Source organism: Neovison vison, chromosome 12 (genome assembly GCF_020171115.1).
Source record: "Neovison vison isolate M4711 chromosome 12, ASM_NN_V1, whole genome shotgun sequence".
NCBI classification, from domain to species: Eukaryota; Metazoa; Chordata; class Mammalia; order Carnivora; family Mustelidae; genus Neogale; species Neogale vison.
In genome coordinates this window covers 8,696,427-8,710,388 of record NC_058102.1, presented here as the reverse complement: position 1 = coordinate 8,710,388, position 13,962 = coordinate 8,696,427, and the positions used below count along the sequence as shown (strand labels likewise).

Below are 13,962 nucleotides of genomic sequence, written 5' to 3'. Positions count from 1 at the left end.
CTTATTCTCAGAATTTTCCCTACCACAAGAGTAAAACTTACAAATGCTTTTTTAATAGTTGGCACTTTTTCAGTTATGCTTAAGAAATCCTTCCCTATCCCAATGTAAAAAAGATATTCCCCTTTATTTTCTTCAAAACACTTCGACATCTTTTTTTCTCCTTTAAGTCTTTAATTCCTCTAGAATTTGTTTTTTTGCATATGAAGTAGAGACCCAATTTTACTTTTTTCAATATGAATAAATAACTGCCCCAGCATTATTTATGAAGCAGTTCATCCTCTCCCCACCAGTGTGGAGCACCGCTTCTGTCATATACTAAGATAACCTAGTTGCACAGTCTGTTTGCTGGGCTCTCCAGGTTTGTTTCACTGGCCCACGTGCCTATGCCTCCATCCATACCACACGGTCATGATGACTCTTGCTTTAGTCCTGTCACCCAGAAAGGCAAGCCCTCCAACTTACCCTTCTTCAGGAATGTTTTGGATATTCTTGACCTTTTGATACTTCCAGATAAATTTGGGAATCGGCCCAAATTAAGATCCTCTTTGGATTTTGATTATAATTGCACTGATCAGTGGTTCTCAAACTGGGGGCAGTTGTGGCCCTCAGGAAACATTTGACAATATCTGCAGACAGTTTTGGATCTTACAACAGGTAGGGAGCTGTACTAATAGCACCTGATGGGTAGGAGGCCAGGGATAAAGCTAAGTATCCTCCACAGCATCCACAACAAAGAATTATCTGACTTAAAATATCAATAGTACCAAGCCTGAGGAAAAACCTCCACTAAATTTGTATAATTTGGAGAGAATTGGTATTTACATCTTTGTGTATTTCAATAAACAAACATGAATATCATTCTATTTATATAGGTCATCTTTAATGTATTTCAGTTAAATATTAGAATTTTCAGTGTACGGGTCCTATATAGTTTTTTAAAGATTTATCCTAAAGTAGATAGTGATTTTTTATTATTATAAATGGTATTTTAAAAATGTTTATTTACTGTTTTGTGCTGGTACATAAAAATATAACTTGATTTACACATTTTGAGCTTATAGCCAGCCATATTGCTAAAACTCTATTTCTAATATGTCTGTAGATCCTTTCAAGTTTTCTATATGAAGATCCTATTATCTGCAAATACATTTTGCCTCCATTTCTATACTTTTACTTTTAATTTCTCTTACTTATTTTATTGTGATGGCTAGGGATAGTACAAAGCTGAAGCAAGGAGAATGGGAACATTTTTTCCTACCTGATTCTAAAAGGAATACTTCCACATTTAAGTGTCTGAAAAACTTTAATTTACATTTTAAAAATTCAAACTTAATTGCATTTTTTCTAGAAAAAGGGATCTGTGTAACATAGACTCTTTGAAATGTTAAGACTTTCTTTATAATATCAATTATAAAATCCATATTTTAAAAAGATGTTTTATTTACTTGCTTTCTCAGAGAGAGACTTTAAAGTCATTACTATAATGGGATATGTTTCAATCTCTTCCTGTAGTTCTACCATTTTTTTGCTCCATATACGTTGAAGTTACTTTATTCGGTATACTCACATTTAGAAGTGTTATATCTTCCTGGGGATTTAAGCCTGTTATCGTTGTCCTTAATAATGCTTTTGGCTTTAAATTCTACCTTATCTGATATAATATAGTTATACCAGTTTTCTTTAGTATATGTCTGGTTTATCTTTTTCTACCCATTTGCTTTTAACCTTTATGTGGACTTATGTGCACAGCATATATCTGGATTTCTTTTTCCCCAATTTGATAATCTCTGCCTTAAGATGAGTTTAATCCACTGATATTTATGATTATTAATATATTTGGACTTATTTCTACCATTTTACCTTTTTTATTTCCATCTATCCCATTTTATCTATGCTTCTGGCTCTTTTTTTTTTTTTAAGTCTTATTTATTTGACTGAGAAAGAGAGAGAGAGTGTGTACATACACAAGCAGGGGGAAGTGACAGGCAGAGGGAGAGGGAGAAGCAACCTCCCTGCAGAGTAGGGAGCCCAATGCAGGGCTCGATCCCAGGACCCTGATATCATGACCTTAGCGAAGGCAGATGCTTAACTGACTGAGTCACCCAGGTGCCCCTCTGCTTCTTCCTCTTTATATTTTAGTATTTGTGCTGCTGAAGCAAGCACTGCTTCTTCCTCTTTATAAACTTTCATTTTCTCATTCTATTTTTTCACTACTTTGGAATTTATGCACTCTATTTCTCTTCTTTTGGTGTTAAACCTTTCAAGTTTATCATGCACATTTACTTTAACAAGTCGAGGGCTGGGACACCTGGGTGGCTCAGTTGGTTAAAAGTCTGCCTTCGGCTCAAGTCACGATCCCAGGGTCCTAGGATCAACTCCTGCATGTGGCTCCCTGCTCAGGGGGAGCACTGCTTCTCCCTCTGCCTGCCATTGCTCCTGCTTGCGCTCTGTCTCTGACAAATAAATACAATCTTTAAAAAAAAAAAAAAAAAAGCTGAAGGTCAAACAATATCCTTACCCCTCTCTCAAAAAATATAAGGATCTTAGAACACTGAATTCTGTAGACTCACTTCCAACCTACAGACCACAGCTACCCACTATTTTTGTCTGTTTTTCAAACCCAACAGTTAGACATTACTACTTTACACAGAAAGTGTTCATTTTACATACAAGTTTATTACTTGTTAGTCACTACCTCTTGCATTTCCAACCATTCTTCTGGAATAATTTTCCTTCTTTTTCAAGTATATCCTTTAATGAAGGTCTCCTGGTGGTAAGCTCTTGGGTTTTTTTATTTATCTGTAAGTGACTATTTCACCCTTATCTCTGAATGACAGTTTTGCTGGGTACATAATCACAGGCTGTTATTTTCTCTGAGCACTTTGAAAATGCTGTATCATTGTCATCTGGCCTCCACAGTAGCTGAAGAGGAGAGGTCACTGGCAGGGTAACAGCCATTCCCCTGCAGATGTGTCCTCTATGTCTCAACACTGCTTTTCTGTTTTCCTTTTCCTTTGGACAGATCTTCTGGTTCACTAAATTAAGTTTTTTTTATTTCAATGGTTTTTCTCATTTCTGTAAGTGTCCATTTTTCAAGTTAATATATGCATGCCTAATAATCTTTTTTCCAATGATTTTATTTATTTATTTGCAAGAGAGAACACAAGCAGGGAAGAGACAGAGGGAGAAGCTGAGCAGGGAAGTCCAATGTAGGGCTTGATCATGGGACCCTGGGATTGTGACCTGAGTAAAAGGCAGCCACTTAACCAAGTGAGCCACCCAGGATCCCCGTGATGTTTTTTGTTTTTAAGTAAAATAGTTTTAATTTTTAGAGTTTAGTTTGGCCCAAGGAGCCAGGCAATGGCATATATAACTGACATCTGAATAACTGGATTAATTTAGAGAAGGATCAATCCAGTTTGACACTTTTGCTTGTATGTATGTCTTTTTAATATTTTATTTTTCAGAGCAATTTTAGGTTTACAACAAAATTGAGAAGTAGAGATTTTCCATATACCTCTCTCTGACACATGCATTACCTCTCCATATCAATGCCGTGATTAATCCTTTGTTTATTTAGATATTTAAATGCGTATTCTATGTCATGTATCTGGCCTCTCTACTATCAACAATCTTTGGGGGGCTACTCATTTTTTCCTGGGTTGGTGATATAGATTGTGAGCTCATTGCCTGATTTTAATTGGAGGGAATCCTATGGACCTAACTTGTGAACTGGTCTTTATTCTTGCAGAGAAAACTGCCTTGAATCACTCAGTCCCACCCTTTAGTGTCTGGTTCAGCACAACAAACCCAGGCTTTCCTTCTCAATGCTCAAGTAAGGCCCCAAACCATTTTCTTAACTACTGACAAGTGCCCTTCTTAAACAATTCAAGCCTGAAAGACACCTGCAGGGCCTTCAGGCACCAGCTCCAAGTCACTCTGACTCTTGCTCACCTGTCCTGTTCTTATTTACTTAATTAAATTAATTAATTAATTGGAATTTTTGGAAGGCAAGATCTTTGGAGATTTCCCATACCCCCAGCGAGGCCAGAAATGTTGCAATGGTTCATCATTTAGTCTTTGGTTACTATGCAATAAATGAGTTTCTTGGAACCCCTTGTAAGTCTCATCACTAGAAGTAGACCTAAAATACCTTTTAGTAAAAAAAAAAAAAAAATGCATCTAGTACAATGCCATTTTTATAAAAATAAGTTCTCTCCAGTTATCCATTTTCTGTATGTATATATGCACAGAAAGATGCCTAGAATTTATGCTCATCTGACATGAGTTATGGCTATTTCTGAGTGAAGACATTGAAAAATATTGATTCATTAGTGTTTTTGAGCCTGCATTGTTTTTACAAGAATAGAGTGATTTTTTTCTGAAATAAAAATAAAAGAAAGAAAATAAGGGCACTTGGCTGGCTCAGTTGGTAAAGCATGTGACTCTTGATCTCTTGATCTTGGGGTTGTGAGTCTGGGCCCCCCATTTGGTGTAGAGATAACTTAAAAATAAAATAAAAAGAAGAAGGAAAAGAGCCAGACTGGAAGTAAGTATTCTAAGGTGTTAATGGCAGTTGGGTTAGGGTGACAGAGATGGAAGCTACTGTTGTTTTGTTATTTTCTTTATTGTATACTTGTTTAAGTTGAAAAAAATCACTGCTTGACATTCATCAGTGCAGCTGTTTTAGTAGGAACTGTCATTTGTGCCGTGAGCCCTGCCATGTAGACTGCGTGGGATATGGGACCAAGTGTGACTTCACATCAACTCTGTTAGTACAAGGTTCCCCATAGGAAGTAACATTAACACTGGAGTTTGTGCTTATAAAATCATTACTACTTTGAAGTTCTACTTTTGGTCCAACAGGAAATACACATGATTTTTAGGGAAACATTTCCATGACATAGAGTGCTACTACATTTAACATAGACCAAAGTAATCCTCCTCTAATAGAAGTAAAGTTCCATTGCAAAGTATAACACCAGTGTGAAAAAGGAAGCTTTTTATGGAAGATCAGATGACCAACAGAGGTAATTAATGCTTTGCTGGTCTGGTTGGAAGCAGTGTCTCTGGTGATAGCTTTTTATCGTTATCACCTCTAAGGTAAGGGCATGACTGATGCTTACAGCTCAGAGAAGCAAGAGTTTTAACTGTGCACATAGGGTTTTTCTTGTATTTCTGTTCTCTTGGAGGTTATGCCCAGTGATAGCTTTCAGTCTGTTTTTTAAAAAAGATGTTCAAAGGGAGTTTTGGTGAATGACGGCATCACGGAGATGAATTCGTAGTGAGAGTACATGTACATCAAACAATAATTATCATTCAGTCCATCTCTTCCTTCAAGCAATAAAATTACCTAAACAAAAACTTTCCAAGCCACCTACCACAATCAAAACTTGGAGAAAACATGTAGGAATAGAAAAAAAGGGGATAGAGGTAGTAATGTGTGCATAACACCTTCTCCAAAGCACCTATTTCCCCTTGCTAATTTACCACAAAGAAGCCTGGCACAGCTGTTTCAGCTCTAGATCCTGAAGCCTGGGAATCAGATTTCTAGCAATGATTCAACTTTACATTTCAATATAACTAAATAATTTAGAGATGTCTTTAAATACCTCCTGATGGAAATGCACCTGTGTAATACCATCACTTGCCTCTCTGAAATGTTAGTCGCTTTCAATTTCTCTTTCTTCTCCAATACATCATCTGCTTACCCCATTTCCTCTCTATATTCTATCTTTACATATTACCTTTCCCTCATTTCAATAACCCTAGAGCAGGATGCTGGATGGAAAACAACTGTCTCTTACAGAGCTTCTCTCCAATTCGTATGGCCTTCATTTCTACACAAAGCAATAAGAATTATCTTCCACCAACAGCTGTTTTCAGTAATAAGAAAGCAAAGTTCTGTGACTAAGCTAAACACCTCTTCTGTTCTCCAAGGCCTAGAGTGGTTCCTAGTTGCCGGTGGTACCGATGTGAAATCTCCAAATACTCTTCGTTATGTCCTTTATGAACTCTCAGTGACCTGTCCACATTTTCAACATATTCAAATTTATGTTTTCTATTCCATTTAGTCTGACAACCATGCATTAACATGATTAATTAGTTTCTTCTTTTCTTTACCACTACAGTAGGAACTATTGAATTTCCCATATATTTATTCTCTCCTTCCTTAATGATAGATCCTCTAACTTTAATCGGGGCACATGGCTGTCCAGGATAAAAATTACATTTTTCAGCCTCTCTGGAGCAACAAGACAGAGAGACGCCTGGGTCCCTGACATCACGAAGAGCCATATCAGTCCTAGAATATCTAGTTCTGGATTATTTTTAGAAGAGAGAAAAAAATCCCATTTTGTGTAAGCTGTTAACATTTTTGGTGGTCTCTTCTACTGTCACTTCTGAGAACACTGAATTCTAACTGATTCACCGATCTCTGAGTTTTCGTCAGCTACTTCTGTCCCACTATTAATGCTCCCCCAATTCATTTTCTTATCTCCCTCAGCACCCCCAAAACATATACACCAAATTGTCAGTTTCCTTTCTTCTTTTAAAATACAGCTTCTGGGGCACCTGGGCAGCTGAGTCAGCTAACTACTTTTAACTCTTAGTTGCAGCTCAGGTCATGATCTCATGGGTTGTGAAATCCAGCCCCAGGTCCGGCTCCGTGCTCAGCGGGGAGTTTGCTTGAAGACTCTCTCCTTCTGGCCCTCCCCTTGTGTTCATACTCACACTCTCTCTCTAAAATAAGTAAATCTTTAAAAAAAAAAATACAGCTTCATATTCAAATGCCCATGTGGAAACAGTTAGTTTGCTAAGCTTAATACAATTACTCTTTTTTGAACACAAACACACACATCTATGTATCTAGTATGTTTATGTGCATCTATACCTAGTGGTGGATAAATGAAGTTTTTAAATAATTTAACAGATTTCTAACACACTAAGTTTTTACATCCAAACATTCACTATTCACTTTTAAATAGTACTCTTAAACTACAATTCATTTTGGTGATGCCATCATTCACCAAAACTCCTTTTGAACATTTTTTTTTTTAAATAGGCCGAAAGCCATCACTAGATATAACTTCATTTTTTAAATTTTTTTTGACAGAGATCACAAGTAGGCAAAGAGGCAGGGAGAGTGAGGGGAGGAAGCAGGCTCCCTGCCAAGCAGAAAGCCTGATGAGGGGTTAGATCCCAAGACTCTAAGATCATGACCCAAGCTGAAGGCAGAGGCTTAACCTACTGAGCCACCCAGGCACCCCAATAACTTCTAAGAGAGCAGAAATGCATCCAATTTGGTTACCAGTCCTAGAACAGTGTCTGGCATATAATAAGTATTCAATACATGTTCGTAATATGAAAAAAATTAACTGCAGCAAAACTTCATTTGAAGGTAGACTGACTTTTTAAAAGTAGTCAAAAAGTCATTCCAAGCTCAGTTTAGTGAACAAGATGTGTCATAAAGCTAGAGAATATCATTTGGGGTTAAAAAAAAAAAAAAAGCAGTGACTATAAAGCAATAAACTCAATTTCCTTGTATGAATCATAAAAATGGCTCAGAGCTAAGCTACTTCTTTGGCAATTTAAAGATTCATTTCCTAAGTTTACAGTAAGTTCACCAAGCTCGCCCCAGATTACACGTGGAGTTTCCTTTCCCTGGAACACCCCAGATACACATGGACTGTCCCCTCACTTCATTTGAGTCTCCTCCTCCAAAAGGCCTTCCCTCACTCCTGACCTAAACTAAAGCCATCCCTGTCACTCTCTGTCCCCTAACCCTGCTTTCCTTTTCTTTATAGGACTTGTCCCTAGCATAATATTTTATATCTATTTTGTTCGTGTGTGGTTAGTATATGTCTCTATCCCTACAATATTTGCTCCATGATGAAAGGGACTATGGTCTACTCACTGTTATAGCTCCAAATTTCTGCTCAATACGTTCAAATAAATTCAAACTTCAAATAAATTCCATAAATATAAGTTTATAATGAAAGAGAAAGGAAGAGAGAAAAGCAATGGAGGGAGAATAAGAAAGGCAACAGAGCAGTTGCAAAAGCAGTGAAGAAACTCTGGGCCAGTTCATAGTTGGTGATTTTACTCTGTACCCCTCTTCTGTAGTAGTTTGAACTGAAGGCTTCCGTGAGAAAATTTCAGAATGGGTCTCTTATCATTCCTGGAGATTTATTTCAAAATAAAATGGCCGCCCTCAAGAAAGAGGTTCCACTACATTTAGAAGCATGTAGATGGCATTTACTGTCTTTTACTGTCTTTCCGTCTTCGCAGTCCACACAAGCACAAAGAGAGAGAACATTTGAGAACCCCTGACCGAGTCAGAAAAGTACTTTGGTGATTTTTAGCTTTTTAGTGATTTTTAGGATTGTTCCACGTTGGTATTTAGCTTTTTAGTGATTTTTAGGATTGTTCCACGTTGGTATTACTATGAACATTCTTAATTTCCAGATTTAACTGACATTTGGAACATCTGTTCGAACTGAACACCTGTAGCTCTTTCAGGATCTTCCTTAATAGAGTTGCAGGATAAAGCCAGCAGGCCAGCCTCTGAAAATATTTTAACTCTACATTACTCCTGCTGTGTCCCTCACTTACAGCATGAGGTTTAGTTCCTTTCAAGGGACAAGGATCCAAGTCACATTTCTTTAATGTTTTTTGCTTCCTCAAACTGTTCATTCCTCATACAAAACTTCACAACAGGATTTGTACCGGAGAAGACAGAGTCCGTTGACATTCCTTTACTTTTTAGCAAATTTAATAGGAAAGATAATTGTATCTCCCTACTGATTTCTGTAACGCTACAAAGAAATTCCTTTTTTAAAAAGTTCAGTTCATATTTAAAATGTATGTACTATGAGGCACTGTCATCCTGTAGGAGTTTTAGACACTTTCAGAATTCTGAGGCACCTTTAAGCAAATGTAGGATCAAAGAGCACAAAATGCACGATACCCAGACCCCGAGTCTCACATTCTAGTTATAATGAAAATCTTAAAATGAATCATGATGCCAAGTAAGCATCACTACTTTAATACCATTTAAGCTCAAAAATCCCACTTTTTTGGAAACCCAGATAACCTGTATTCCAAAAATAATCACAAAATTTTCTACTATTACTCTTCATCTCTGTTTTGTACAGTACAATGTCTAACATAGTAATAAGAGTACTAATATAGCATTAATATTTCAGCATGAAAACCTAATGTTTTATATTTTTTAATTGTTCTTAAATGATACCTACTACATTGTAGGTCTGTGTTCAGTATACGTACTTTTATTACGTAGCCTTGCAACCTTAAGAAGCTTACGTTTCTTCTCTGAGGCAGGAGTTTCTGGTGTGTGGGCGGAAGCACATGCTGTTGGTGAGTTAGCTGTACCAGGTAATCTTTTAGGAAATGTCATAGAGTAGGAGGTACGCCGTCTTGTCCGACATGCTACTTCCCTCTCTCTGTGCAGCAACTGTTCATCCATCAGCAATGTTATGACTTGCTTAGACTTCTCCCGGATATAATACCCTGAAAAATACGTTGAATTGGTGTAGGTAAGAAAATATTCACTGAAGTTACAATTAATTTCTATTCTAAAGAAAATTAGGGAAAAATGTAAACAGTGTAGCAAAGCAGAAAAAATCTGTAACAAGTCAAAGGGAAACCTAAGTTTCATTGGAGTTGTCAATAAGTACTCCTTTTCTTATACCTTAAGAAGTACCTAAATGTGTGATGAAATCCTATCACTTATTGACATGACATTTTTCACTCAAATATATTTCCTTTTAAAAACAATTCATTCTCTGCAATAAACCAAACAATGTAGGCATAAAAGAAGAGGAATGAATTAGATCTAGATATAGGACAATGACATTGGCTAAAGATTTAAAGTAACATGCATGGTTATGAGTCGAATCAGTAAAGCACACGGGAAAATCAATCATCATATATGTATACAGGAGAGAGAAGTAGATAGAGAAATACACGGGTGGATGGATGATGGATAGGCAGGCAGATGGCCAGCGGTGTCCCCACGCATTGTAAATATCGGTTACCTTAAAGGAGGACATTAGGGTGGGACAAGAGTAGGGAGGACAATTAGATTTTCTTTGACAAAACGTCTTATTAAAACAACTTGATGCCATTAATAGAGTGCCAGAGCACAGTCTAAGACCAGAATCCTAATGACAATACTGTCCTTAACCAACTGTATGACTCTGATATGTTAGGTGGTCTGTCTGGGCTTGAATTTTTGATGTGAAAACCAGTAGAAGCATCTCTGCTCAGTGTAAATCACAGATACAAAAGAATACTCATTCAAATATATAGTATTATTATTACTAATCTCAATCCCTTCCCATGAAAAATGATAAAGGAAAACCACTTCCCTCTCCACATCTCGGGACCAACTCATAATAGAACATCTCACGTTTTCCCAAGCCTTCCTCCAGGAGTAAAATGACAAGTCCTTAGAGACCCACTACTGTGTTCATTTTGGGCTCTAAGCGTGGTGAATTGAAATATTAATATATCCAACTACAACTTACTAGCAGGGGAAGTAATGAGAAATGGTCAAATGGAGGGTGCTTTTGACAAAACCGGCCAACATGTTCTCTGCCAGTCATTTCATTAAGGGCTGCTACGACGGTGTTAGAAACCTTTGCTTAAGTTGCCATCTTTCCCAAGATTATTTTATCTACTCTCAGTCTCATTTCTTAGTCACTTCCTCCTTCCAAACTTCCTTTATAACTGCTGTGAAGAGTATCCTTCTTGACACCCTGAACTTCCTTTGAGGAATCTGTAGTCCATAAACAAAAAAATCCTGCAGGGTTTTGGGTTACCACTCCTTGTCGCCTGATAGAAGCCTGCTGTGACTGTCAGCCCTTGGGGACAATGTGCCAGACACCACTACTCCCTTGAAACTGCCGCAGCTTAGTTTGGGGGAAGGAGTGGAAAACTTGTTTTTCCATTTCTAACTTCACAAAAACTCATCTCCTTTTTGCTTCCTCTCTCTCCTCCAGCTGAACCACCCAGACTGCCTTATTCTGCGGTCACACCAGGCTCTCTGTCTCCTTCAAGCTGTGTGTTAGCTGTTACTTCGGCCAGGGACTCTGCATGGCTAGGTCCCTAATTCATTCAAGTCTCTACTCAAATGTCACCTCCTCAGAGAAGCCTTACTTCTGCCCACTCTATCCAGAATAGCCCCATTCCCATCACTCTCTATTCCCTTACCCATTTTATCACCACCTGCTAGTGTGTGTGTGTGTGTGTACATATATATGTTTGTATATACACATAATAATATATATATACACATAATAATATATACACATTTATTTACTTGTTTACTGTTTGTTTCCTCACCTACAAGCTCCATGAGGGCAGAGAGCCTCATTCACCCAGTATCTCCAGTGTCTGGGAGAATGATTGGCACATAGGAGCTACTCAATAAATCTTTGCTGAGTAAAAAAATGGATAAAGGAACAAATTACCAAAAAGTCTCCATTTTCTCCCTGACATAACGCAAATGGAAGCAGACGGATGAAAGGTATCGAGTGCCAATTTACAGTGTAGCTGCCTGAGAAAGGTGCCTGGCCTGAAAGAGTTTCTTGCAACACCCTTAATTACAAGAGGTCAGAACTAGAAATTATGGGACAGATGTGGATTATTTCAGTCGGAGTCTGCATGAACTGGTGGGACTTGAAAGCAGCTACAAAAGTTCAAAGGTCCAAGCAGGTACATCAAGCAGAAAGCCAGCCACAATGACGAAGCACTTCTCCCTGAAACATGAGGGCTTTTTCCTGAGGGAGCAGGTGACAGCCTGCCACAGTGGTTTGCTTCGTTCTCAAGGCTATGCATGGCCATGGCTACTCCCCCACCACCATTGAGATGCTGGACAGTAGAAACCCAGCTGTTCTAAAGCACCAAAGTTGAAAGTGAAAAAAATCTAAAACCCCAATAAATGTGCTTCAAGGATGAGTAAAAATAACAATTAGTACCAAAAAGATGGTATCTCCTTGCTGCTAAGCAATATGTTTCTGAAAGGAAAGGAACGACCTAGCACTAGAACGGAATTGTGGAATAGAACACATGTAGGAAGTCACGGCTTTGTGTCTGAAAGAGAGAAAGAGACAGGGGGGAAGAATGTGGGAGGGAGAGGGGGAGATCGACAAAGAGAGGGAGACATGGAGACTCTGAAATGAGAAATCAAACTATGAAACAGATCAATACCCAAAGATACACCAAGACGTAAAGCTTGTTATTGACGTGAAGGGTAAAGTAAAAATAAAGCTATATTCTATTTTAATTAGGAAATCAGGGATCTTTGGGTTATAAGTGATAGAAACTCAAACTGAACAGGCCATGGGAAAACCAGGGGCTGCAACTGGGCTTCAATTAAAGAGGCAGAGACTGGAGAACGCCCAGGACTACTTTTCCCTCCCCCCATCCCTTCCTCCTTCTGTATAATGCTTTCCTTTTCTCCTCTTGCAGACCGGCTTCCTCCACCTGAATGTGGACATGGCCACAGAGAGTTCCAGGTTCATGCCTCACACTCTGCCACCTGAGAAGCCTTCCTCTTCCTTCACTCAAATTGGAAAAATCCGGGAGAATGACTAGGCTAGGCTCAGCTTGAAAGTCACATGCCTGTCCCCTTGGCCAGAGGGTGGCACGCTCCCACTGGCAACCGCCATCAGAAGGGCCCAGTGGACTTGAGGGGACAGTCAAGAGAAAAGAAAAATGAACGGACAGAAAACCAACCTGAGGAGGCTTCTCAAACTCACACAAAGGACTGGGACATGCAAATCACTAGAGCAACTCTGGGCCAAACCAATAGCCAAGGAAACGCACTTACTCCCCTCGGTGGTCATTTGATCATTTTTTCAACACTTGAGTTTCAGGAATTGTTCTAGAAACATGAGCGAGAGAAAAAAAGACAAGATCTCCAAACAAGAAAATTCCAGATACAAATAAATGCTCTGAAGGAAGTAAAGCACAGTTAGGAGCTAAACACCGAGCTGTGGTGCAGGGACGGACAGTCGGACAGTCGGATCACAGGCATCTCGCTCAGCAAGAAAAGGCCAGGCCTGCAGCCCTTCAGGCAGAGGGAGCAGCTCAGCTCGGACTTCACCTCCTGCTGAGGGATCGCAAGCCCCTCCCCACTTGCCCTGCACACTCTCCAGTCCCTGCCCTGCTCTCGTACAGCACTTCCACATGCTGCAATTCTTATTGATTTGATAAGTGTCCTTTTCCTCCATTACAGCATAACATCCATGAAGGCCAGAATTATACCTGCTTAAGAGTTACTTCGGAAATGTCTATTAAATAAATGAAGGAACACGCTGAGAAAAAAATGTCCCAAATGCAGAGGAAGTGCGCCTATAAGCACACAAATGAGCAGCATGTAAAGGGATCTGGAAATACAGTAAATGTAGAGATGTTGGGCAATGAGATGTGACGGCAGCAAAGGCACACAGCAGACTTCTAGAAAAACATGTCTTAGGCCTAAAACTGTGGTCATAAAATATCTTAACTCCCCCTCCCTCCATACCTGACCCACTAACCAACCAAAATTTATTTTTTTTTAAAGATTTATTTATTTATTTGACAGAGACAGAGAGAGAGAGTGAGAGAGAGAGATCACAAGTAGACGGAGAGGCAGGCAGAGAGAGAGAGGGAAGCAGGCTCCCTGCTGAGCAGAGAGCCCGATGCGGGGCTCGATCCCAGGACCCTGAGATCATGACCTGAGCCGAAGGCAGCGGCTTAACCCACTGAGCCACCAGGCACCCCTACTCTTCTTCTTAGATTCCTTTCTCAATGAATTTTACGTCTATTCTAAACCCAAAATGTGAACATTCACCTCCACACCCGGGAACCCACGTCTGCTGACGGGACCAGCTAGCACCTTCTACATCGGTCCTCTGCGCTCCACCTCCCTTAGTTTAGTTCAGGCGCTGCTCT

General features: G+C 39.1%; 1 protein-coding gene across 1 annotated transcript in view; it reads right to left on the bottom strand.

The window, feature by feature from the left end:
- The window catches only part of ENTHD1 (ENTH domain containing 1), a 94,955-nt gene that overhangs the window by 67,906 nt on the left and 13,087 nt on the right, over positions 1-13,962 (bottom strand). The window contains exon 2 of the mRNA XM_044227350.1: positions 9,289-9,531. Coding sequence (XP_044083285.1) covers positions 9,289-9,531 — 243 coding nt within the window. The remainder of the gene's footprint in view (positions 1-9,288; positions 9,532-13,962) is intronic.